This window comes from Larus michahellis, chromosome 1 (genome assembly GCF_964199755.1).
Source record: "Larus michahellis chromosome 1, bLarMic1.1, whole genome shotgun sequence".
NCBI classification, from domain to species: Eukaryota; Metazoa; Chordata; class Aves; order Charadriiformes; family Laridae; genus Larus; species Larus michahellis.
Window position 1 is genome coordinate 215,164,116 of NC_133896.1, and position 26,626 is coordinate 215,190,741.

At 58.3% G+C, this 26,626-nt stretch overlaps 1 protein-coding gene across 2 annotated transcripts in view; it reads right to left on the reverse strand.

Moving 5' to 3' along the window:
* ARHGEF17 (Rho guanine nucleotide exchange factor 17) overlaps nucleotides 1–26,626 on the reverse strand; it is a 39,554-nt gene that overhangs the window by 3,458 nt on the left and 9,470 nt on the right. The window contains exons 2-20 of one of the 2 annotated variants that reach the window (XM_074572279.1): nucleotides 13,526–13,675; nucleotides 10,265–10,342; nucleotides 7,659–7,841; nucleotides 7,138–7,254; nucleotides 6,732–6,824; nucleotides 5,772–5,948; nucleotides 5,462–5,512; nucleotides 4,411–4,520; nucleotides 4,199–4,284; nucleotides 3,949–4,067; nucleotides 3,269–3,482; nucleotides 3,083–3,156; nucleotides 2,753–2,946; nucleotides 2,415–2,665; nucleotides 1,538–1,784; nucleotides 1,368–1,454; nucleotides 1,196–1,263; nucleotides 669–817; nucleotides 395–569 (exon numbers count right to left, since the gene is read on the reverse strand). In XM_074572279.1, the coding sequence (XP_074428380.1) occupies nucleotides 395–569; nucleotides 669–817; nucleotides 1,196–1,263; nucleotides 1,368–1,454; nucleotides 1,538–1,784; nucleotides 2,415–2,665; nucleotides 2,753–2,946; nucleotides 3,083–3,156; nucleotides 3,269–3,482; nucleotides 3,949–4,067; nucleotides 4,199–4,284; nucleotides 4,411–4,520; nucleotides 5,462–5,512; nucleotides 5,772–5,948; nucleotides 6,732–6,824; nucleotides 7,138–7,254; nucleotides 7,659–7,841; nucleotides 10,265–10,342; nucleotides 13,526–13,675 (2,623 nt within the window). The remainder of the gene's footprint in view (nucleotides 1–394; nucleotides 570–668; nucleotides 818–1,195; nucleotides 1,264–1,367; nucleotides 1,455–1,537; nucleotides 1,785–2,414; nucleotides 2,666–2,752; nucleotides 2,947–3,082; nucleotides 3,157–3,268; nucleotides 3,483–3,948; nucleotides 4,068–4,198; nucleotides 4,285–4,410; nucleotides 4,521–5,461; nucleotides 5,513–5,771; nucleotides 5,949–6,731; nucleotides 6,825–7,137; nucleotides 7,255–7,658; nucleotides 7,842–10,264; nucleotides 10,343–13,525; nucleotides 13,676–26,626) is intronic. The other variant, XM_074572280.1, reaches the window with a different exon arrangement.

Sequence of the window (26,626 nt, forward strand, 5' to 3'; positions counted from 1 at the left end):
GGGATTATGCAGACGCCCGGAGTTCGCCCTGTTTCCATGTGGGATTATGCAGACGCCCGGGGTCTGCCCTATCCCTGCGTGGGATTATGAAGCCATCCAGGGGATTCCCTGTTTCCCTGTTGGATTATGCTGATGCCCAAGGGATGCCCTGTTTCCGCAGGGGGTTATCCATGTACGCTATTTCCCAGCGGGATTATGCAGCTGTGTAACACTGAGGATGAACCCCATGAGCGCCACAAACTGGATCTCCTTCCCTGAATCTGGTGGGGATGTAGGAGATATTCAGTTTTCCAGTGCTGGATGCTGCGGGACATGGCATTTTCAAAGGCATGGGAGATGGGCATGCGAGACGGCGATGGGCACCCACCGGAGACCTGCCACCGGTGGGACTTACCGGCGAGCATCTTGTGTACCGGGGGGGTGATATCCGCTTCGGCCAACTGCTCGTAGCTGGTGGCATGGTAAAGCCGGACCTGGGCACTGCTCTGCAGCGCGACCCACACGCCGGTCCCCGCGCTCACCATGCAGGTGACGCTGCGCCCACCGTCCTGTCCCACCTGGAGCGTGTGCTGCAGGTGACAGAGAGCCACAGCGATGCCACTGATGATGCCACCGATGCCCAACACCGTCCCCCCGTCCCCCCGACCTCCCGCCATCGCCCGCCGTACCTCTTGCGCCAACGTGGTGGTGTTGAGGACGATGACCCGGTTTTGGCAGCCGCACCAGAGCTTCCCTGCCACTGCCACCATCTTGGTGATGGGGCTCCCCGGTGAGCCCAGGGACAGGGACTTGGAGTTTTGGGGGTCCCAGAAGCGGCCTGTGAGGGTGGTGGGAATGAGGTGGATAGTTAAAGCATCCCCCCAAAAAACCATCTTGACCCGGCCGATGGGATGTGGTGGCTGGAGATGCCCATCTCCAGGTCCCCCCTTAGAGGGGACATGAGCCAATGTCCCCAGAGGATGCCAGCAGTGGGCAGGGATGAGGAGGAGGATGCACGTCTCCTCCTGGCTCTGATTTTGGGGTCTTCAGCATCGCTTGCGGGATGTCCCTTCCCTTCCCATGGAGGCAGGGAAGACGCTGGCACCCCAAGCATCCCTCCCCAGGGGGGCTGCCCAAGCACCCACCCAACAGCTGCCACTTTGGGGCTGCATTTAACTCCCCCAGCGCCTTTTGATGGCCCCTGATCTGGCCTCACCTGCCTCCCGTTGGTACGCAACAAGTTCCCCGTTGGCCAACGACACGAAAACCTGGTTATCCAGGTACCTGCGGGGAGAATAACCCTTGGACAACCGGTCGCAGAGCCCCACTCAGCCAGCCCAAACCACCTCACTGCGCACATCCCGGAGCCAAAAATCTTCCCTGCTTACAAGATGCACATGACTGCGGCAGCGTGTTGCATCTTCATGCTGTTCTTCCTGTTACGGATGTTGTCCGAGGACTGGTACACATGGATGCTGCAGGAGAAGGGCAAAGCTTGAGGCTCACCTGGCACGAGGATCCACCCCACGTGTGTGTCCCCCCAATCCTGGGGACATACCAGCCATCCTCGGTGCCCAACCACATGGAGCTCTGATGGGCTTCAGGGTCAAGGCTGAGGAGGTCCTCAAGGCTGCCCCGGGTGAAGGAGCCGCGGCTGGAACGGCGCAGGGCTCGCCCGTCTGTGGGGCTCTCGCCATGCCGGTTTTGGCCGTAGGTGCCAGTGATGGGCATGAAGCCAGGTTCTTGCTCTTCCTCCGAGCTCGTCGTCTCCGCTGTTGCCTCCTTGCAGCTCGGGATCTCTTCATCTGCAGAGGAGACAGGATCTGGATCAGAATAGGACTACCTGACACCCACCAAAGTGATGGGGAAGGCACCATGGGTCCCCTTGTGATGTCAAGCCTGAGGGCGGACGTAGGGGTGCTTTGGTGGCCTCAAACCCACCAGGTTTTACCCAAAGCCACCAACCCCGTCCCAGCACTACTGGGCTGGACTGATGCCCCCCAACATCCCTTTTCCCGGTATTTCGTAGGCTCAAAAGCCTCCAGCTGAGGAATTCCTTGAGGAATGCAAGGTGGAGTGGCTGAAACAATGGAGCTGCCCATCAGTTTAGTAGGGCCTGTTGCGATGGGACAAGGAGTAATGGTTTTAAACTAAAAGAGGGGAGATTCAGACTAGATCTAAGAAGACATTTTTTATGCTACGGGTGGTGAGACACTGGCCCAGGTTGTCCAGAGAGGTGGGAGATGCCCCATCCCTGGAAACATTCCAGGCCAGGTTGGATGGGGCTCTGAGCAACCTGGTCTAGTGGAAGATGTCCCTGCTCACTGCAGGGGAGGTTGGACTAGGTGTCCTTTAAAGGTCCCTTCCAACCCAAACCGTTCTATGATTCTATGATTTCGGGAAAATAAGTGGTTTTTTGCTGAGCAGGGACTCACTGCCGAAGCTGGAGGAGATGGTGGAGTGGCTGGCTTGGCTCTGCAGCGTCCCCGAGGGGCTGGGTGAAGACTCATCATCCGTGTCATCGCTATCGAAGGGCACCAGCTCCCTGTTGCCACCGTCGACCGGCTCTGAGAGCTCCAGCGATGAACCCGAGATGGAGATGTGCAGGCACGGCTGCGGCCCCGCATCCTCTGGCTGCGCCGGCATCGGCTCCGAGGAGGGGCTGCCCACCGGCTCGGCACGCTCCCTGCCGTGACGAGGGGAGGGGGGAAAGAAGCAGCTCCAGCATCGCCCCATGCCCGCCGGCTCCGCGGTGCCGGTGGGAATGTCCTACCTATACGCCCGCTTGAGACCGGGCACGGAGGCGATGCAGAGGATCCTGGCGGAGCAGACGGCGATGCACGCCTCCACCGTGGGCTCCTTACGGATGCTGAGCAAACAAACCTGCCCCACGTAACCATCGCTGTTGCAAACCCAAACCTCGTGGGAGCTTTCTGGGCTGCCGTGGCTGGGAGAAGCACAAGAAAACTGCAAAGGAACAAAAGATGGGATGAGTTGGGTCATTCGGGAATGATGCAGGAGCTCTCAGCATCTGGTGGCAAGTCCATCAGGATGGAGAGGAACTGCCGCTCCCCTGGGATGCTTGAACCCAGCCACCAAGTACCTGCATCCCGCTCCGCGTCTTCATGATGGGGATGGCCTTGAGGAACTCTGGGTCCAGGCAGTTTTTGCTGGAAGCTGGGAAAATCAAATTGGAGGATGAAGAAGTGATGGAGAAGAGGGGTCTACAAAAGCAGGGGTATGATGCCAAGCCCACCACTTTGCCCAACTCCCTGGTCCCTAGAGTTACCCAGCTTCTTCTTGGCGTCCTCGAAGGCTTGCTCAAAGCCAAGCCGGGCATCAGGGTTGGGGAACTCAAAGATGAAGGACTCGGTGCCATCAGCTTTGGTGGTGCTGAGCTCCACCTTGTTGGGGGGGAAGGCCATGCTGAAGGACAGGGATTGCTTCTCTGCCAGCTCACGGTGGATGGCGGCCATCAGGTCCTTGATCACGTCATCCAGGCTCTGGGGACGGGGACAATGCTTCAGCTCTCAGGGATGGGCCACCACCAGCCACATGCGTGATGATGCCCCTGTCCATCCCCAAGCATCCTTCAGAGGCTGCCCCAACCCCATTGTGGTGCTGGGGCTGGTGGCATCTGGGCCCTTAGAGGACATTCATGGCCACCAGCCCTTCCACAGGCTCTCCTTCCCACCAAGGACATTCCCAGTTGGTTCCCTGGGGAAGGTGTCTGTCTGGGAGACAGCACCAGGGCCATCATGTGATGCTGACCCTGTGCGCCCCAAAGCATCCTTCAGAAGCTGCCACAACGCCCCTTGTGGCTTTAGGACTGGTGACATCTGGGTCCATTGAGGACACTCATGGCCACCAGCTCTTCCACAGTTTCTCCCTCCCGCTAAGGACATCCTGGTTGGTCCCATGAGGAATGTGTCCAGCCAGGGGACAGCACTGGGGCCATCATTCCCATACCTGGTGGGGGAAACTGAGGGTCTCCGACAGCTTGCTGACTTGTCCCAACGTGCTGAGGTCTTCATCCAGGCGGCAGATGCTTTTCTGGATGCTCTCCCGGTTGGTGGCTTGTGAGGCACCTGTGTGGGAACACGTGCATGGCGTTAACCTCTTCCTCCCCGTCGTCACGCAGGGAACCTTCTGCCCAGCACCCAGGGGTGAGGGATGGGGTTTGGGCTGGGATAGGACACTCCAGCAGGTGGTGACAGACCTTTGACGATGTCCACATCCTCCAGTGGCAGTTTCCAGAGCAGTTTGTACTTGCTAGCGGTGTCGATCACGCTGGCTGCCGTGTACCTGCCAGGTTGGGGGGGATGGCTGAGCTGCACCCATGTCCCCAGCACCCTAAAGCCAGCCCAGCCGGTGGGGACAGCCCTAATGCCGTGGGTTAATCATGGTGGGTGCCCTCTAGGTGGTACTCACAGGCTCATAGAGCTGCGGCGGAGGGAGCCCGACTTGCGCTTCAAGGTTGTGCACACCAGCAGGTCCGTGAAGAGGAAGAAGGAGCGGTCCTTCTTCCCACCCACCGCCTTCTGAGGAGTGGTGGGAGACACCAAGGGATTAATGTGCGGTCCCCCCCACCCTCCACTGCCAGTGCTGGGAATGGTCCCTGCCTCAGTTTCCCCACACACTGCCTTGGCACACGGAGGCTGCGGGGTGGGACGGGCCACACGCCATTGTCTGCATGGGGACCGGTCGTGTCCTCTTGATGGTGAAAGGGGACTTGGGTGCCGTGCAGGCAAAACCACTCACGGGGAAGCACCAGGGCCATGGCAACACGAGACATGGGCTCACTGGGACCCCCACGGTCTCCACCTCCAGCCTCCCTATCCATCCCTGGCCTGGGGCTGCTGCGGGCTCTCCCTGCCTCCTGCCTGCTCCAAAACACATCTCATCTTCCCACACACACTTGGGGAATTTTATATTGTCCCCATTGATCTGTCATCCGTCCATCCATCTTTCCAACCTTCCATCCCTCCCTTCATCCATCCTTTCATCCATCCTCCATCCATCCATCCATCCATCCATCCTTCCTTCCATCCATCCATCCATCCATCCATCCTTCCATCCATCCATTCTTCCATCCATCTGTCCATCCTTATAGAATCATAGAATATCTCAAGTTGGAAGGGACCCGTAAGAATCATTGAGCCCAAGTCCCTGCTCCTTGCAGGACTACCTACCACGGAACCGTATGACTAAGAGCATCATCTAACAGGCTTGGTGCCGTGACCACTTCCCCGGGGAGCCTGTTCCAGTGACCAACGACCCTCACCTTTACATAATGTCCAATCTGAACTTCCCCTGATGCAGCTTCCATCCATCCATCCATCCATCCATCCATCCATCCATCCATCAGTAGCCTCCCATGGGCACACAGGCATCCCATGACCCGCAATCATAGCCTCCTACTGCCCCATCCGTTGCGTGGTCCCATGGCCCTAATGGTGACAAGGGACCGCCCTGCTCTTACCACTTCCACGACCATCTCCTGTCGCAGGAACCTGCGGAGCGGGGCCTGGAGCTGTGGGGACAAGGAGAAAGGAATGGGGACTCTCGTGAGCTTTGTCCCTGCCCCTGCAGCCTGCCCCCCCGGCTCAGGACTGGCACTCCAGCCCCTTCCCAAACTCCCAGGAGCCCACCAAGGCCAAGTGATGATGGGGAAGGCAGGACCCAGAGGAGACAATAAGTGGCCCAGACTGGGGTGACCCAGAAAGAGCAGAAATAGTTGCATTTTGGGGAGAAGAAAAGACTGACCCCCGTGTTAAGACCCTTGTACGTACATCCTCCATCCCTTCGATGTGGGACTCGATCTCCTGCACGATCCGGGCGTTCCTCTCCACCTCCTCTGCGCTCTTCATGCCCTTGTTGATCCTCTCAGCCACTTGCTTGATGTTGCGCTGGGCGTCGATGAGGAAAGGGTGGTCGGGGTGGTCCTCTGGCGTGTGCTTCAGCAGGTCCTACCACGGGGACACAGTCGAGACGTCACCCTGGGCAAAGGCCAGGCATTGGCAATGCCATGACACCCCCAAGCAAAAGACCTACCACGCTGGTCTGGCTGCTGGGGATGGAAAGCAGCCCCATGCAGGAAAGATTTTGCAAAGAAATGAAGCCTTGAGCTTTGGCCACCACCAGCCTGGTCTTTGCCACCTCTAAAGAGGCCACCAGCTCCTGAGAGCACATCGTCACCTTGCGTGGACGCCCGAAATTCATCACTGGCATGTTCAAGGTGAGGTTGGATGGGGCTTTGAGCAACCTGGTCCAGTGCAAGATGTCCCTGCCCGTGGCAGGGGGGTTGGACTAGATGATCTTTGGAGGTCCCTTCCAACCCAAACCATTCTGTGATTCTCTGAATGCGCATCCCCACCAGCCTGAACACCAGGGATTGACCCTGGAATGGGGAAACTGAGGCACAGAGGGGTGGCAGTGCGACTGGTCCCAAAATGGCACTGCAATATCCAACCTCCCAGCAGAAAGGTAGAGGGGAAGGGGACTGTACACCCACAGGGACATGCTGGGGAGGACAGCAGGGTGACAGTCCTCAGGGTGACCATCCCTAGGAGGGCAGAGCTGTGTGCATGCCCATGGACACCAACTTTGTGTCAAGGGATGGGAAGAGGGGCCAGGAGAGGCGTGAGACCTCTAAAAGCTCCCATTACGTGGCGGTGAGGAGGAGCCATGGTCTCACCCGCTCCCAGCATGGCACAGACACCCACCTGCCTGCACCCGCTGCCCACACCCACCTTCACCAGCAGCTCGTATCGTGGGATCCTCTGCACCGGCTTGATCATCAGGTCGGACAGAGCCTGCTTCTCCTTGTTCTCCCGCATGCTTTGCTGCAAAACACCAGTGGGGGACAAGGATGGGCCCGTTAGGTGGGACACAGCAGGGACCCGGTGTGCCACCAGCCCAGGAACCGGAGCAACACACGTTTGGGTCAGGAAGACTGCTTTTTACACCATCCAGAGCGACTCCAGTTCATCCCAACCTTCGCAATAAAACCAAGAAGAAGGTGGGGAGAAAAAAAAAACCCTGCCTGACCATAGATTACCAGTTTACGCCCATTAACCCCCATCCCACCTCACCAGCAGCCTTGCAGATGGTTCTGGACCTTGGCCAACATCTATGGGGAGAGGAACCAGGACCCACCTCCAGGAACTTCATGAATGCCGGCCGGGCTTCCTTGGCGATCCTGACGGCATCCTTGGCGTTAAGGAAGTTGTCGATGTAGGCAGAGTAGATGTTCACCAGCACGTCCTTGGAGAACTGGGAAGGGAAAAGAGTGTGGGGGGGGCAGAAACAGGGATAGGTCCAGCATGGACATCCTGGGCAAGGCTGGAAGAGGCTGTCCCAAGGGTTAATCCTGGCTCTGGGTTGGCTCGGGCAGGGCTCGCCTGCCGCCCGCCCCCCTCGATTTTTCAGCCCTGACATTTCTGCTCCCCAGGCAGAAATGCGGAGCTGCAGACCCAGCCGGTCGCCGCAACACCCCGCCGTTACGCTAAGCAGACGGCAGGCCTGGAGATCGTCTCCTGTTCTCCATCTCAGGCGTGTTTGGCCCGTCCTTTAATCACTTCCCTGCCTCCTGCTCCAAAACTTCTCCTGCTGGGGCCATGCCCGAGAGCGGGCGCGCCTGGGTTCCCCAGGGAAAATCCACCCCCCCGAGGACCTACTGACTGCACGAGGAGGTCGCCCACTTTCTGCTTCTCGTGCCAATTCTGCACGCAGTCGTGGATCTGCTCCAGGAACTGCTCGTGGTGCTCCAGCAGTTCGGGGATTTGGTCGAAGATCTCGTCCACCAGCGATGGGTCACACAACAGCGAGTTCTCTGGCTGCTTCAGTGGCTTCATGTAACCCTGCGGGGAAGCAAAGGCATCAGGATCCCCATAGATTTCGTTTCCCACCCCCCCCGATACGAATTTTCCAACCCCTGTAAATATGGAGATCGTTGGAATCCTGCAGCAGGAGGTTTCCCCAGTGAACGTTGGGTTGTGGGGCCCATCAGAGGGACCACACAGTGCTGGGTCCTAGCAGGGTTTTCACCCCAGCCCATCTCACCCATCCCACCCAGTGCATCCCCATGGCAGAGTGGGGAATGGGGCGGGTCTGCACACGGAACCCCCAAAGCACGATGTCCTCTGTCCCCCAGCCACGGCCTTGAGAGGCCCCAAACCTTCGCTGTCATGAGCCTTGGTCACCTCCATCTCCTACAAAGCCTGACCCATCCAGGAAATCACAGCAGCACGACCCTGGGATCCAAAAGCTGGTGGGTTCCCAATCGGATTTAGGGTGTTTGGGACCAGGATGGGCTGGAGTGAGCAGGATGGAGACACTGGGTCAAGGCCTGGACCACCTTGCCATCAGCATCTCTTGGGTAATGGCCAACAAGTGATGCTCAGGGTCAGTACGAAAAGTGGGACAAAGGCAGGTCCTCTGCAAGGCTGGGTGGGCAGCTCTGCTACAAAACCCCTTTCCTCCCTCCGTGGGGCAGAACTGCAGAGGGGAGCAGTGTCCCCGGGAACAGGACAGCTGGATTTGCAAGGGATGCAGAATGAGCTAGGTCTTCTCAGGCATTGCCTCCTCCTCAGCCCAACCAGTATGGTGTGCTGGCGTCCTTCAGGATGTTGGGAGGACCACGGAGCTAAGCATTGAGGACAGGGCCCACCTCGAGGTGCTTTGGACATCTCCATCCAAGCTGGTGAGGGAGGAGTCATCCCCCAAGGATAAGGTTCCTCAGGCTGGTGGTGGGTATCTTGTGGAAACCCAATTTAGAAGGGCCAAATCCTTCCTGAGCCTCATGACTTGCCTCACCTGCCTTACTGTGGCCAACACCACCAACAGGAGCTGGGCTGGGCTGTGCATCCCACTCACTATGAAACTGGGGGAGCGAGGACCAGATGGGGAAGAAGAACACGGAGACAGCCCCTGCCTTGGCACACGAGGAGCACAGGCAGGGCTTGCTCATGCACCATCTGGCTTGGCTGGAAGATGATACTCCAGGGCAGTCCTTGTCCCTGGTAGCCACCGTGCTACATGCCACCGGGCCACATCACGGGTCCAAGCACCTTGTCCCAGCTAATACAGGGAGCTGGGGGCATTTGGAGCCCTGTGACCACCACCCCCCCCAGAAATCCAGGTTCCCCTGGTTGCACCGTGCCAGGATGTGTGCCATGGGCAAGAAGAGCTCAGGCATTAAAGCCCTGTGGCTCCCACCCATGTCCAACCAGTCCCTCCAGTGGGGAACCGGTGAGCCCCAGCAGGGCTGTCCTCTCTCCAACCAGCCTCCTGTCCCACCTCAGAGGAGTACACAGACCATGGGACAACCTCTGTCCGTGCCAAGACCAGCAGGGATACCACCCGGCCCCAAACCCTGTACAGCTTTCCCCAAAATAAGTCCCAGAGCCAGGGTCGTCTCACCCCGCCAAGCCAACATCTGCACTAGCAACAGCCTTGAAATGTCCTTCCCTCCTGCAGCAACATCTGGCAGAGCACATCTGGGTCCACCATGGGGGCATCCTCACAGGGGATTTATGGGGAAAGCCGGGTGTTGGGATGATGAGCACCCCACGCCCTGGTGGACATGCCCAGCAGATGTCCTACAGGCACTGCTTTGTATCCAGCAGAGCAGAGCTCTGAATTTTAGGTGTTTCCACCTGCAGCGATGTGGTTGGACAACCCACACCTACGCCAGCGTGACCTAGTCTTTAGGGCGTTGACCACCATTAACCTTCTGAAACACCTTCATTAACATCTGAAATGTGGGGTGGACCCTCCGGCCAGGCTGCTCCAAGGGGGTTGGAACCAGTAAAAAAAAAGACCGAGAAAAACCCTTGGCCCATGGCCGCAGGTGATGACGCTGAGCAGAAAATGGGGGGACCTGTAAGGGGTCCCCTATCATGGGATGGCCACCAGCAACGGCCCAGGACGTGGGGTGCAACATGAGGAAGAGCGTTTGGAGGGGCAAGCACGGGAAGGGGCGTGGGGACATGACACCCATCAGGTGACAAACCGCCAGGAACGTTACAGGCTTGATCTGGAGGACAGAGGTGACCCCCAACCCCCATTCTTCATACTATTGTCATGCTGCTCCCACCTCTGGTCCTGCTGTCCCCAACACCCCCTCTGCCACCCGTCCCCAATCCATCCCCACGCCGTATCAGTGCTGGCAGAGCACCCACGGCTGGGGGTCCGACGTGGGGTCCCGGGGACGGTGACAAGCAAGGGACGGTCACGCCGTGACACGGTTTGGGGTGCCACGTTCCCGCCCGTGCCGCGTTACCTGCATCAAGGTGCGCAAGGACTCCACGTAGGACTGCTCCGTGTCCAGCAGCGTCATGATGACGTGTTTCCTCATGTCCTGCCCGGGGTGGAAAGAAAGACGAGATGAATTTTGGGGTGACACGATGGAGGGGAGCTACGTGGCGGGGTGTCAATGCCGGCGCAGGGGCTCGGCAGGGAGGCTGAACACCGGCGGAGCCCGGCTGGCGTCCAGCTCCCCTCCGCTCCCTCTCCACCCCGATGGAGGAATCTGGGAGGATTAGGAAGTACATGACACCGAGCGCACAGAGACGCCTGGTTTCCTCCACGGCCGCGTCAGGAGCCCGCCCTGGCTCTCACAGCCCTACATGGGTCGGTCCCGGAGCCCTCCGTCTCTCCGGCGGCTCCGCTCGGAGCGGTCCCGTAGGAATTTGCCTCCTGCCCAGCACCCCGGGCACCCCAGCGCTGGGCTGTGGCCTTGCAGGAGGAGGATCAATGGGGTGGTGGGGGGCACGGGGAGATGGTGGTGCGGGATGGTCCGCCAGCCCTCGGGAAGCAGATGGGTCAGGGTCTTCCCAGTTGTGGGGCTCAGAGACTCCCCTCGTACACAGCATCTGGGGGATGCCCCTGAAGCTCAGCCTGGGGGTGAGATGCTCCAGAGCCCAGGGTGTGAGACACACCAAAAGTTTTGGGTGCAGAGATGCTCCAAAGACCCTGGGTGTAGAGACACCCCGAAAGTTTTGGGTGCAGCGTTGCTTCAAAGACCTTGGGTGCAGAGATGCTCCGATGGCCCTGGCTGCAGAGACACACCAAAGGTTTTTGGGGTGAGATGATCCAACGGCCCTGGGTACAGGAGACACCCCAAAAGTTTTGGGTGCAGAAATGCTCTGATGGCCCTGGCTGCAGAGACACCCCAAAAGTTTTGGGTTGCAGAGATGCTCCAAAGACCCGGGTTGCAGAGACATCCCAAAAGTTTTGGGTGCGAGATGCTCCAGAGCTCAGGGTGTGTGACACCCCAAAAGTTTTGCGTGCAGAGATGTTCTGAGGGCCCTGGGTGCAGACACCCCATAAGTTTTGCATGTGGAGGTGCTCCAAAGGCCCTGGGTGCAGAGATACCCGGAAAGTTTTGGGTACAGAGATGCTCCAGAGGCCCCAAAAGTTTTGTGTGTGGTTACACTCCAGAGACTCTGGGTGTGAGACACCCCAAAAGTATTGGGTGCAGAGAAGCTTCAAGTCCCCTGCGTGCACAGATATCCCAAAAGTTTTGCATGTGTAGGCTCTCCAGAGACCCTGGTGTGAGGCACCCCAAAAGTTTTAGGTGCAGAGATGCTCCAAAGACCCCAGGTGTGAGACACCCCAAAAGCCTGGGGTGCAGAGACCCCCTGTGAGCCCTGGGAAAGGAGATGCTCCAAGGTGCTGTGTATGGAGACACTGCAATGGTCCTGTTCATGGAGACCCTCCAAAGGCCCTGGATGCAGAGACACCCCAAGCTGTGGGTGTGAGACACCCCAAAGGCCCTGGATGCTCACACACCCCAAAGGCCATGGAGGTTTGTACATCCCCAAGGCCATGGGTGCAGAGATGCCCCAAAGGCCCTAGATGTGAAGATGCTCCAGTGGACATGGAGACACTCAAAGTGTCTCATTAATGGAGACACCCCAAAGGCCATGGGTGCAGGGACACCCCAAGTGCTGTAGGTACACAGATGTTCCAAAGTCCCCGTGGACAAGGACCTTCCAAAGGCCCTGTGTGCCTGGACACCCCAACACCCCTGGGTGTACAGAGGTCCCCACGAGGCCACCACAGCACATTGGGACCAGGTTCCTCTGACCTGTTGCCACTACGGGGGCTGCCAGAGCTACCAAACCCCCATGTCCCCCATCTCCTCATGGGATGAGTCCATGTCCCCCAGCCACGCAGAGCTGTGTGTCCACCCACTGCTCCCAGCGAGGACACGGGTGCCATGAAGCCAGTCTGCAACTACAGGAGGAAGCTTTAACCCAACCATCCTCGCCACAGATGGAGGTCACCATCTCTCTGATGGTTCCCAAGGAGCTATGAGGAGGGATCCTGGCCAGATCCTGCTCAGTGCTTGAGAACAGAGCCGTGCCTCAGTTTCCCCACTCACCCACCGAGCTGATAACAGTCTTTCCAGCCAAGCAAGTAGGAAACCGTCCAGAGCCAAATATTATGGTGACGGGTCAACCCCCCGCCCAAAAGACGTTGATGCTGGGGTCCTCGGGGACGCCGGCTGAGATCTCCCCTCTTCGTTACAGCCTGAAGTTTATTAATACTCTCACTGCTGGATTAATTTGTTGTAATTATGGGCTGAAGGGCACTCACTGGAGGATGGGCTTTAGGGGTGCAGAGAACCTGATCCTCCAGCCCTGCCTCAGTTTCCCCAACCCTCGCACAGCCTGTAGTTCCCCATCTCAATATGATGCTCCCGGCATTTTCCGGAGCCATCCCAGCTCCCGAAGCCAAGGGCCAGATCGGTGAGCTGAACAGGCTCAGCACTGCATGCCGCACCGGCCGCTGGGGTTTTGCAGCGGTGGGGAGACGCAGGATGAGGCCCAGCCGTTGGCAAGGGGATATTTTTCCACCATTACAGCAGAGCGGTATTATCCCGGCAGGGGGAAATTCCCGCTGGGATGAGCAGGAGCTGGGGGTAACACACCATCCCGGCAGGGCGAAGCGGTACCCAGGCATGGGGAGGATGCGCCCCACAGCACCCCTTACCCCAGCAAAGCCTCTCCCCTGTGGGGCTGATGTTGCTTCAGTCTTCATCTGCTCTTCCTGGGGACCCCCCTGCGCTGCACCCCGGCCGCATCCTGCCTTCCCCGAGATGCTCAGCATCCCCGGGATCAGCCCCCACCGCAACGGGGATTGGGGCATTTCCCCACCAGCCGATGCCTCCGCGGTGTAAAACAGCATTGGGGGGGGGGGGGTTGGGGGGGGGTGGTGGTGGTAGGGATGGCTCCCCCCATCATCCTCTCCGGGTGGGAGCTTTTCCCCCTCCCCGCAATCTGGAGAACCCCGGGGGCGGCGGCAGGCTGAGGATGAGGATGGAGGCGCCGTTGCCACGGCAATCGTGGTCCAGACCCCGCAGGTGCCGGGTTCTGCTGGGTGCACACGTGTCCAAACATGACGCATCCATGCACCCCACCCCCCCCACCACCCCACGTCCCTACCCCCCCATATATCCCCCCCATCCCACCAGACATCCCCCCTCTCCGTCTCCAGGACCCCCCCCTCCTCCTCCCTCCATCCCTTTTCGCATCACCTCGGTCCCACCGCGACTGCCGCAACCCTTCTCCGGTAGCTCCTCGGCCGCCCCGCCGAGCCCGGAGGCGGCGAAGGCCGCGTCGATGCCGTCCCCGATGTCTCGCATGTCCTCCAGCGCGATGGTGAACTGCGCCAGAGTCCTCACCATCTGCAGCATGCGGGTCCCGGGGTCGGTCCGTCCCACGCGGCCCAAGGAATAAAAAAAATTTTTTATATATATATATATATATATACCCCCAGGTCTCCCCTTTAAAATAGCTGGAATGCTGCGCTGGGATGCAGCGAGGAGGGATGTAAAATAGAGGAGCTATTTATATCGATAGGATTCTGTGTGTGTGTGAGTGTGTGTGTGTGTATATATATATATATATATATAAAAAAAAAAAAGAAAAGCCCTCCCGCAGAGCGGCTGCAGGCTGCGTGCAGCGGGCGTGCGCCTGCGTCCGTGGCGGCACGCGGGTCCCCGGCCCCGGGTGCTACCGAGGCACGGGCAGACGGGAGCAATCGGAGGTGGAGGCAGAGCCGTGCCCACACAGACACGCGCGGATGCAGGCAGGGCCGGATCCTGCCAGAGGGATGCTGCCGGAGAGGCTTTACCTGAGGAGGATGCTGTAAGGGGTGGGGAGGGGGGGTGTGATGCTTTCTTGGGGCGTGTGATTTTTTTTTGGGGGGGGGGGGGGGGGGCTGTGTGTGCGCGCACACAGATGATGCAGGGTTGGGGTGCTGAGCATCCTTGGGGACATCAATAGCGGGGGGGGGGTGGTCCTTGGGTACCACAACCTTGCTGACAGGGAAACTGAGGCACGGAGCAACCCTAACACCCCCCCCTCCCTCCCCCGCCCCCTCCACCCCATCATCACCTCAGCACCCACATCCCTGCTTGCCGGGTGATGCACCCTGCCCGGATCCGTTTGTAACACTCCCCTCCTGCTTCGTTAATTAAATCTAATTAGCCGCTCACCCCGTTTCCACAGCAACGGCGTGCTGCCGGGCTGCGTCCTCCCATTGCAGCCAGTAAATTTCCTCTTGGTAATGAGGATGATGAGCATCACACCCCAGGGAGGGTGCCGGGGGGGGACGGGATGGGTGCACCCATCCCGTCCGTCCCCCCCGGCACCCTCCCTGGGGTGTATGACAGAGAACGGCCAACTCAGTGCGTATAATGAGAGAGGACGTGCAGCAGCCTTAAATACACCCCCTCACCGGGATCAGGGAGGACGGACCCTCAGCACCCGGCATGAGCACGGTGGGTGCCTGCGCTGCACCCGGCACGGCTAATTGCATTAGGGGTAATGAGGCTCTTTGCAAGGCCAGCAGTTCCTGCCACTCCTTCTGCGGCGCCACGGTTGTCCCAGACCCATTCCTGTTGCAATCCCGGACCTGGCCAGGTTGCAATTCTGGGCCCATTTGGGTTCCAATCCCTGATCCATCTGGATTACAATCCTGGTCCCATCTGGCCTGCAGTCCTGGGTTCTTCTGGGATCTAATCCCAGCCCCGTTTCTGTTGTAATCCCAGCCCCATCCGGGTTGCAGTCCCAGACCCACACGGGCTGCAACCTTGGTCCCAGTTGAAATGCAATCCCAGACCCATCTGGGTGACAATCCCGGGCCGTTCGGGGTTCCAATCCAAGACCCATTTGGGCTGAGATTCCAAACTCATCTCAGTTGCAATCCCAGATCCATCTGGGTTGCAGTCCTGGGTCTGCCTGCATTGAAATCCTGGGCTCATTCGGGTTCCAATCCCTGATCCACCTGGGTTGTGATCCCAAACCCATTCCTGTTGCGACCCCAGATCCATAAAGGCTGCAACCCTGGGCCCAGCTGCGTTGCAATCCCCGACCCATCTGGGATTGCAGCTGTCTGGGTTGCAATCCTGGATCCACCTGCATTGCAATCCCAGGCTCACTTGGATTGCGATCCCTGATCCATCTACATTGCGATCGCAAACCCATTCCTGCTGCAATTCCAGCCCCACCAGGGTTGCCATCCTGGGTCTGTCTGCATTGAAATCCTGGGGTCCCTTGGGTTGCAATCCCAGACCCACTTGGTTTGCAGTCCTGGGTTCATCTGGGTTGCGATCCTGGGCTCGTTTGGGTTGCAATCCCGGATCCATCTGGGTTGCAATCCCAAACCCATTCCCGTTGTGACACTGGATCCACAATGGCTGCAACCCTGGGCCCAGCTGCATTGCAATCCCAGATCCAGCTGCATTGCAATCCCAGACCCACCTGAGCTGCAACCCGGGGTCCATCTGCATTGCAATCCTGGGCTCATTTGGGTTGCGATCCCTGATCCATCCGCATTGCAATCCTGGCTCCATCTGCATTGCAATCCCGGGTTCATTTGGGTTGCAATCCCTGATCCATCTGGGTTGCAATCCCAAACCCATTCCTGTTGCAATGCCAGCCCCATCAGGGTTGCAATCCTGGCTCCATCTGCATCGCAATCCCGGGTTCATTTGGGTTGCAATCCCTGATCCATCTGGGTTCCAATCCTGACCTCATTCGGGTTCCAATCCCCGATCCATCCGGGTTACGATCCCAAACCCATTCCCATTGCAACCCCCAGCCACCAGGGCTGCAACCCTGGGCTCCATCTGCATCGCAATCCCCGATCCATCCGGGGGTCGCGATCCCAAACCTCTTGCAATCCCTGCCTCATTTAAATTGCAGCCCCAGCCCCAGCTGCCCTGCGACGGACGCCGTGACGCCGCGACGCCGTGACGCCGCGACAGTGACCCGGCCGCTCCGCCTGCAGCAACGCCCTCCCCACGGCATCGCTTGTCCCCAGGGCGAGCAGGGGGATTCCCTCCATCCTTCCATCTGCAGAGGGTCCTTCCCACACCCCCTACTCCCCAAACACCTCCCGTGAGTCAATCCCTTCATTTAACCGTGCGAGGAGATTCTCCAGTGTCTACTATTAAGGTTGAGCTTTCTTGCTGACGGGTTTAAAAACCACTCTCAAACCCGCCCAACCCCTTCGGATGTTACCAGGGAGGAAGGATGGATGGAGAAGGGTTAAACCCATCGCTGCCCAGACCAGGGAAGGAGCCAGGCTGGATCCCGCTGTGCACGGAGGGGCCCAACGGAGGAGGTTATCTCGTTGTCACCCAGGAAAGAAAAAGCCGGTGCGATGCCGGTCGTCCCCACCGGCCGCCGAGCCCGGACCCCCCTGCGCGCGGCCCGCAGCCCACAGGAAATTCCTGGGAGTGTTTGGCCACTCCAACAGCGCTGCCTATTTTTAGGGCCCGTCTAAAATATGAGCTGGTTATTTTTAGCAGCGCGGCTCTTTGTAAACACCTTTAGATTTCCTTTCGGACAATCTTTTTTTTTTTTTTTTTTTTCTTTTTGGCGACCTGGGTGTTTCCTCCCCCTAGAAAACCCTATCGCCCCTGCCCCAGGAAAACATCCCCAGTCCCATGGGATGGAGCCAAGGGGTTCATCCCCCCCATCCCAAAGGCTCGTGCCAGCACGGCGTGGATGCTCCCAAAAACCCAAAGCTGGAGCGGATCCAGCACTGGGGATTTGGGGGGCAATTTGGCAGCACCCCAAATGCAGGATGGGGGGGGCTCAGAGAGGAGATTTCCCCTCAGTTTTTCCCTCTGGCATCGGAAATAGAACCCCTCAACTCCTCTCCTAGGGGATCTCTCCTAGGCTGCTCCTTTTTATTTTTTAATAAAAAATCCAGGTGCAAATCCATCATTTTGCTTTTCTCCGCCCAGGCGTAGCGATGCAGGAGGCGCCCGAGCATCCCCCCAGAGTTTTAAAACATCTTAAAGTATTTAAAAAACGACCTGGAAAATCTTGTCCGGCCTCCACCCTCGGCAAACAAATAGGCGTCGATGGTGGAAAGTCCTAAAAACTTCATTTTTTAAAGAAAAAACAGGGTTTTAGGGGAAAGGGAGAGCGGGGATGTATATCCATGAGGAATCCCAACCTCTGGCCCTTGAGCCCAGGCTGAGACTGTGCACACATCAGTGCATGTAATGATGCTGCTTGCAACCACTTCGAAGACTCCCCTTTCCTCCCCCTTCAAATCCCGCTGCCGGCGGGAACTGGGCTGCTGAAGGCCGGGACGCGCAAGTGGGTGTCACACATACTGTCACCACCCGGCTGGGATGCTACAATCACATCCCATGGGAGGGGGGAATCTCCGTATCCCTGGAGATGCCATTTCACCCCAAAATTCCCTGCCCGGAGCCAGAACACGCAGTGTTTCTCCAAGGTCGGCAGAGTAATGAGTTGTGCCAGGGCTCAGCCATACCCTGGGTGAACTGTTAAGGGGATTTTGACCCTGAAACCTCACTTCGCCGCCAAAAAAATCGGGTTTTAGGAAAAATCTGGAGTGTTTTGGATCATTTTGGGAGCAGGATTTGCTGCTCGGGGCCTTCCCAGCTCATCCTTCCTGCAGCTGCCGAAGGAGGAGCCAGCCCTGCTAGCGTAATTACTCCCACCCCTGCAAAATGTGCCAAAATTTTAAGAATAAATAAATACAAGTTGTTTTTCCCTCGTTACGGCTTGTCCGCACTGCTGGAGGTCGGGTGGGGGTGGGGGATTCTCTACTGTCTTGTAGTAGGGTTGTGCTAGGAGCAGCCTGAATCTTGGCACCTCCTTGAGACCACCATTCCCAGTTTGGAAGAAACTGGGAGGAACTGGGATTTCTGCACCTTTTCTTTCTCTGGATGCTTCTTCCCAGGGCAGATCCCACTAGAGGGAGCTTGGACATAGTAGAAGCCACCAGCCCATGGAGGGGGACAGTCCCCTGCCCCAGGGAGCCTACAGTGCACGGGGAGCACCCAGCCTTAACAATTGAATGCACCCTTGGCTTTATTTCTACCAAAATCCCAGAAAAATAAGGCTTGGAAAAAAAACCTGGACCTGCTTCCATCCATCCCAACGTGATGAACAAACACTTCCGCAGCAAACGGCATCATCCCGGTACATAAAACTTGCTTGCGCAGACGGAAAAGCCTCTGACTGGCATCATCATCCAAAATAGGATGATGCTATTTCATCCCGTTCCGTATTTCCTCAATCGCTTGGTTTCTGGCAGGAAAATCGCTTGGAAAAAATCACATTATGTCCTCTCGGGATGTTTTTAAGCAGGAGGTTTGATGGGGTTTTGTAGGGTTTTCAAGGCCAACCCATCCAGCTTTCACCTTGGGATAAACGATGCTCAGCCACACAGCTCTGTGCCACATGGGCGGAGAGACGGCAGCCACCAGACAGGGGAAAACCTTGCTTTGCTGGGTACCAGCCCCTGCTATCCCTGGGTACCAGCCCTGGCATCCTTGGGTACCAATCACCTCCCTCCCTGGGCATCAGTGACTCCCATCCCTGAGTACCAGTCACCGCATCCCTGCGCATGTCACTCTATCCCTGGGTATCAGTCACCCCATCCCTGGTACCAGTCACCCCATCCCTGGGTACCGGTCAGCACCATCCCCGGGTACCAGTCAGCACCATGCCTGAGTACCAGTCACCTCTTTTCTGGGGCATGTCACCCCACCCCTGGGTACCAATCACCTCCATCCCTGATACCATCCACCTCCATCCCTGGGTATCCATCACCTCTATTCCTGGGTGCCAGTCACCTCCATTCCTGGGTAACTACCCACTGCCATCCCTGAATACCAGTCGTCTCCACCCCTGGTACTAGCCATCTCCATCCCTGGGTACCAGTCAGCCCATCCCTGATACCAGCCACCACCATCCCTGGACACCAGTCAACCCATCACTAGGCACCAGTCATCGCTACCGCTGATACCAGCCACTGCCATACCTGGGCGCCAGCCACCTCCACCCCTAGGCACCAGCTACCTCCACCCCTTGTACCAGCCACCTCCATCCCTGGGCACCAGATGCCTCCATCCCTAGGCAACAGTCACTGCCATCCCCAAATACCAGTCACCTCCACCCCTGGTACCAGCCACCTCCATCCCTGGGTACCAGTCAGCCCATCCCCGAATACCAGTCATCGCTACCGCTGATACCAGCCACCACCATCCCTGGGCACCAGATGCTTCCATCCCTATTCAATCGTCATCGCCATCCCCGAATACCAGTCATCGCCACTGCTGATACCAGCCACCACCATCCCCGGGTACCAGTGAACCCATCCCTGAATACCAGTCATCGCCACTGCTGATACCAGCCACCACCATGCCTGGGCACCAGTCACCACCGTCCTTAGGCACCAGTCATTGCCATCCCTGGGTACCAGTCATCTCCATCCCTTGTATCAGACACTGCTACCCATGGGTACCAGTCACCCATCCCTGGCTACCAGCCACCTTCATCCTTGGGTACCAGCCAGCTCCTTCCTGGAGCATGTCACCCCGTTGCTGGGTACCAGTCACTGCCATCCCTGGGTACCATACCCAAGTACCAGTCACCTCCTTCCCAGGGCATGTCCCCCCATCCCTGGATACCAATCGCCGCCATCCCTGGTACCAGTCTCCTCATCCCTGAACACCAGTCATCCCATTCCTGGGTACCAGCCCCCCCAACCCCCACCCCCCATCCCTGGGGACCACCAAGGCCCCGTGTCCTGGGGAAACCACCCTCCACCTCCCAGGGGAACACCAGGACCTGTGCCGCAGAAGAGGGGCCGTGCCTGAGCCAGGCTGACGCCGTACAGCATCACGTCCGGGGCTGCATCCCCTCCCCGCCCAGCCGCTCGCTCTTCTCCCACGGGTAAGAAAAGTCCGAGACGCTTTCCGAAGCGTAACTTCTTGAAAGGAAATAAGAGCATAAATCAGCGGCTCTGATTCAGCTCCGCATCGGTTACTAATAATACTCCCGTGTTTATTCGCAGCCCTGGGGCTGGAGATGTTTGCTTTTCCCTCGGTCGTGGTTTTTCCCAGGCTCCCAGCTCGCAGAGGAGCTTTGATTTGTTCAGGGATGCTCCCATGAAGAAACCCGGCGGCACAACCGCCTCCGGGACAGGGAGGAAGAGGAGGAGGAGGAGGAGGAGGGTGGCTTCAGCCTCAAAAGGATGCACCGAGAATTCGGCTGTTTTCCCTTCTTTGACTTCTCGGCTGCGGTGATTCATCCCGAGAGGACAGGGCCTGGCTGTAATTCTGCTTTTTAATTGTGAGAAAAAGCCAGGAATAAAAAAACCCAAGGAGCTGGAGTAACTTTTTCAGGGCAGGGTGGAAGGATGCTGGGCATCCCGGTGCCGTCCCGGTGAGTGGCGGCACCGGGAGCGGTGCCAGTGGGATGGGGAGCAGGGAGACGGGGGGGAGGCTCATTTCCCGAAGCAACAAAAATTCATCCTCTAAATGTGTCACGGGGATTTTCCCAAGGGATTTTCACTTGAAATCAGGGTTTGCATCACTGGCATTGGGGTGTGAGGGGCTCTCCCCGCCGCCCCACCTCCCCAGAATATGAGGCACAGGGTCATGTTGGCACATCCTCAGGGCATCCTCCCCCTGCTGCTGAGCATCCCATGGGTGGCCCCCTCCCCATGCTCCTCTCCCACCCGATCCGTGACGCTCACCCCAATTTGCCCCCCCTCCCGCTGCCATCCATCCCCCGGCGCATTTGCAGAGCCCTTGCAAAACTCGTGTCGCCGCGGTCCAGGGCACGGCGGGGGGCTTGCCGGCCCCCCGTTTGCAGCCAGCCTTTGCCGAGCCCTAGAGCAGCTTTCACCAAATATGGAAGGTTTTTTTTGCCTCCGGTTTTCGGCACGCAGGCCGCGGCCCAAGAGCGCAGCTTTCCAGATGCTGAGGTCAGCCCTGCTCTTCTTCCCCCCGCCTCCCCCCGCCCCGACTCCTTCTCCGCTGCCTCCCGGCGCGCTTGGCCCTGCACCCACTGGGAGAGGGGTAATGCCACCCCCCGACTCACCGGCATCCCTGGATCCCCCACCAGCATCCTTTGCCGCTGGCACAAGCCGCACCCCACATCCCAGAGCACCCCAAAGCAATAGTTACTGGGATTTTGGGGGGAAGAGGGAAACCAGGGAGGAGAAAGGTGCCTGATGCTGGCACCCCTTGGCATCGCCACTGGGTGCCAGCCTGGCATATGTGGGTAGGAGGTGCCCTGGGTGCCTGGTGGCATGGGGCGTGCATCCAGGTGAGGGGGGTGAAAGCAAACTTGGGGTACTCAGGAGGGTGCTGGCCTGGCACTCAGGGAGTGATGGGCACCAGAAGCCAATGGGCACCAGAAGCTGATGGGCACCCAGGAGCTGATGGGGACCAGGAGGCGACGGGGACCAGGAGACGACGGAGGCCAGAAGCCAACAGGCATCTGAGAGCCAAAGGGCACCCAGGAACTGATGGGCACCCTGGAGCCAATGGGCAGAAAGAGCTGATGGGCACCAGGAGACGATGGGCACCAGGAGCTGATGGGCACCCCAGAGACAAAAGGCATCCAGGAGGCACTGGGTACCCAGGGGCTGATGGGCACCCAGCAGCCATTGCGCATCAGAAGCTGATGGGCACCAGCAGCCTGGTCACGAGAAGCCAATAGGAAGGAGAAGTCAACGGGCATCAGGAGCTGATGGGCACCCAGGAGCTGATGGACACTAGGAGCCAATGGGCACCTGAGAGCCAAAGGGCACACGGGAGCCATTGGGCACCAGGAGCTGTTGGCCATCAGGAGCTGATGGGCATGCAGGAACCAGTGGGCAGCAGGAGGTATCCAGGAGCCAAAGGGCAACCAAGAGGTGACGGATGCTCAGAACCTTCTGGGTGCCCAGGAGCTACCCTGGACACCCACGAATCCACACACAACCTGGATCTGACAGACACCCAGGAGCTGATGGGCACCCAGGAACCAACAGGCACCCAGGAGTCCATGGGCACCCAGAAGCTAATGGGCACCCAGAGTGCATGGAAATGCAGGAGTTGATGGATTCCCAGGATCCAGCAGGTACCAGGAGTCCACAGACCCCCACGAATCCACAAGCAACCACAAGACGACAGGCACCCATGAGCTGATGGGCACCCAGGAGCTGATGGATGTTCAGGATCCAACAGGTGCCAGGAGTCCATGGGCACCCAGAAATCCACAAGCATCCAGGAGCCGATGGACACCCAGGAGCCGATGGACACCCAGGAGCTGATGGGCACCCAGGAGCTGATGGACATACAGGAGCGAGGAGCCCCAAACAGCCTGTGCCATGCCCCTGCCCCGGCCCTTCTTATGCCCCCCCCGTGCCTGGATCCATGCCCTTGGCAGCAGCCTGGGTGCAACCACCAGGAGAAGACCCCCTTTGTGCCCATGCCAGCCTCCATCCCCAGCATCAGCCATCCCCCACGGACACCCAGCCCCACAGCAGCCCACACTCAGCAGGTCCCCTCGCCCAGCACAGCAGCAGGGAGCCGGTGGGGGGGGACATCATGGACCTTGCCAGGAACGCCCACGTCTCACGTCACATCACGGCAAGGCGAGAGGTGACGCCTTCCCTGTCATGTCATTGTCACGGCGGCACCCCAGCAGGGGGGGGAAGGGGGGTAGTGCGAAAAAAGGGCATTTCGGCATCTACTGACCTGCGCCGGGTTCGGACGACCAAGGGACGAGTCCCCTCTCCGCTTACTGAGGCTCTGAGCCATCTACATCCCATCTCACTGGGGTTTTGGGCAACCAAAAAAATAAAAAAAGGACCAAAACTGATCCCCTACTGCTAGCGACGGCGTTTCTGCCGAGGGGTCAGGATGAAACCCTTCCAAAAAAAAAGCAAGAAGAAGGATGCCAAATCAGGGCAGGCCGACGAGTCTGCTGCTACTCCAGCTAAAAAAAGCAGGAAACCATATCCCGGGCTTGGAGATGCCAATCTTCCCATGCAAACAACTCCCTTCTTGTTTTTTTTGGAGAGTACCGGAGGGCTCGGGAACAGGCAGTCACAAATAGCAACTCCACAGCACGGCCAAGGAAACCTTCTCCAGCCCCAGGAACCACGTGGGGACACTGATGTCTCCACGTCAGGATGGTGGCTCCCCTGGAGGGGACCTGGTGGTGGCCATTCCCCCATCATGATGGTCACTCCTCTGGAGGGGAACTGGTGGTGGCCATCTCCATGTTGGGATAGTGGTTTGTCCAGAGGGGACCTGGTGGTGGCCATCCTCATGTTTGGATAGTGACTCCTCCAGGGGGGACCTGGTGGTGGTGATCCCCATGTCAGAATGGTGGTTCCTTCGGAGGGGAGCTGGTGGTGGCCACCGCTGCTTCGGGATGGTGGCTTCTCCAGAGGCGACCTGGTGGTGGTAGTTATCATGTTGGGATTATTGGGCCCCGGGAAGGGACCTGGTGGTGGCGGTCCCCATGTCAGGATGGTGGTTTCTCTGGAGCGGACCCAGTGATATCCATCCCCTCATCGTGATGGTCACTCCTTTGGATGGAAGCTGGTGGTGGCCATTGCCATGGCAGGATGGTAACTTCTCTGGAGGGGACCTGGTGGTGGCTGTCCCCATGTCATGATAGTTGCTTCTCCAGAGGAGACCTGGTGGTAGCCATCCCCCCATTGTGATGGTTACTCCTTTGGAGAGAAGCTGGTGGTAGCCATCCCCATGTTGGGCTCGTGGCTTCTCTGGAGAGGACCTGGTGGTGGCCATCCCCAACTCAGGATGGTGACTCCTCCAGAGGAAACCTGGTGGTGGACACTACCACAGATGCCCTTTACCCAGCACATCCATGCAGAGATGTCTTAATGGGGTTCATTGGTGTCTTGGATGCCACCGGTGGGGTGGAAGGTGCTGGTGGTCATGCCCTGATTCCCAAAAAGCGGCATGCCCAGGGGCTCCGGAACATCACAGGGCATGGGGGCCACACAAGCCCAACATGTTCCTGCCATCAACCTTTCTACACCTCAAACTAAAGGGATTCAACTTAAATTAATCTATATAAGGCACAGGGGGACATGCAGCTTGGGGACAACCCCCATCTGCAGTCAGGAATGGTGGTCATGGAGAACTGGTACCAGCGCAGACAGGAACTGGGCAGACTGAGAACAGGCCCCCGTTCCCCGGAAGCTGAGCAGCTCCGACGGGAGTTTGCACAAAGAGCGAGTTACTGGAATATTTTTACCCAGATGCTGATTTTCGTTCTCCCTCTCATTGGCCGGGCCACAGTTCCCAAAGACCCAAAAGCAAACACGCTATTTTTAGAGAAGAGTTCATTTACTGGAGCCATTCCCTTTGAAATTCCTCACCCATCCTCTCCATGGAAACCAAGGGAGCCCGGAGAAACAGCCCCACCGGGACCAACCATCAGAGCTTTAAAAAGAGCCACGTTGAGGGAGAGGGGGTGGAAGCGGCTGATTTTTCTTCTCTGGACACATCCTGGCCTGGAAACATGATGGTGAAAATCACAGTGTATTTGGTTTAGTGTGTTCTGTCTGTGCAAGATGGGCTTGATGCCTTCAGGAGGAGATGTTCTGGAAGATGAACCATGCCCGCACTGAAAATCATGCCCGCATGGCTGGTGGGGCATGTTGTTTTGGATGGGTGGTGGGGATGGGTGGTGGAGTTAGGTGGAGGGCGATGGCTGGATGGGCTGATGGAGAAGGCTGGAGATGGGAGGAGATGGATGGGTAGAGAAGGATGGAGATGGGTGGATGGAGATGGATGGATGGGGGGATGAAGACAGGTAGATAGAGATGTATATATGGATGGAGACGGATAAATGAATGGAGCTAGATGGATGGAGACGAATGGATGGATGGATGGATGGAGATGGGTGGCTGGAGATGTATGGACAGATGGATGAATAGATGGATGGATGGATGGATGGAGATGGGTGGCTGGTAGAGATGTATGGACAGATGGATGAATAGATGGATGGACAGATGGATGGATGGATGGATGGATGGATGGAAGGGAGGGAGGGAGGGAGGGAGTCTCTTTCCAGGGCAAAAGCCCTGCGAGAAGGGGAAGAAACTCTGTACAAACCAACACCCAGTGCTGCCCTACTGCATCTTCATGTGATGCCACCACCTTCTCCAACCTGAATTTAGGAGAAGTCCCTGCTGCAGCTCCAAAGCTGCGGGAACTGCCCCATCGGGACCTGCCTACACTGGACGGGTGATGGAGAAGAAAAAGAGCAAAGAAGTCACAGCAAGCGGAGACCTCAGCAGATCACCTCTCTGCTCCCTCCTATCACACAGGGCTCAGCATCCGCGGGAAATCTCCCTCTTCGGAAATATCCCTGGGAAAGGCTCTAAATCCCATAACCCTTGAGAGGATGGACTAAAGCCGCAGCTACAAGACCTGGGAAGCTTTGAGCCTCCATCCCAGCTGAGTTTGGCAGGAGGGTACCAAAGATGCACGGGCACATCTCAGAGATGCCGACCTGCTGCTTCCCCTGCAAGAGCAGATCGGAGATCGAGGCCACCTCCTCCCAGCAGAAGCTTCGGAGGCGGGTGACTTTGCATGGAAAAAGCCCAGGCATGAAGCCCTGCGCACGCGTGCAGGCAGGGTGCAGGCAGGGTGCAGGCAAGCTGCCCAGAAATGCAGAGCAGTCCGTGCAATGCACCCAGGGTGACGGTGCATCGTCCCTGTGCATCGCTGGCTGTGTGCACCAGGAGCATGCAGAGCACCCCGGATCTCTCCCTGCACCCTTGCACGTGCATTCCAGCACCTGGGATCTCCCCGTGCAGGGACGCAGGGGTGCACAGTGGCACTCCTGATCTCCCTGTGCATCCCTGCGTGTCTGCAGACCAGCACCATCGATCTCCCCGTGCACCCCTGAACGTACACCCCGGCACCGGGGATCCCCCTGAGCACCCCTGTGTGTGCAGCCCAGCACCATGAACCTCCTTATGCCCCCTTGGACATGCACACCACCACCAGAATCTCCCTGTGCAACTCTGCGTGTGCACACCGGCATCAGAGATCTCCCTCTGGACCCATGGACGTCCATCCCAGCAGCAGCACCCTACCACCAGGGACCTCCCCGTGCATCACTACATGGGTATCCCTGCAGCAGGGACCTCTCCGTGCACCAGGAACCTCTCCATACACCCTCTGCACATGCATCCCTGCACCAGGGATCTCTGTGTACAGGGATGCACGTGGCACCGGGGACCTCTCCATGCACCCTTGCACGTCCACCCCTGCACCAGGACCTCTCCATACACCCCTGCATGTCCACCCCTGCCC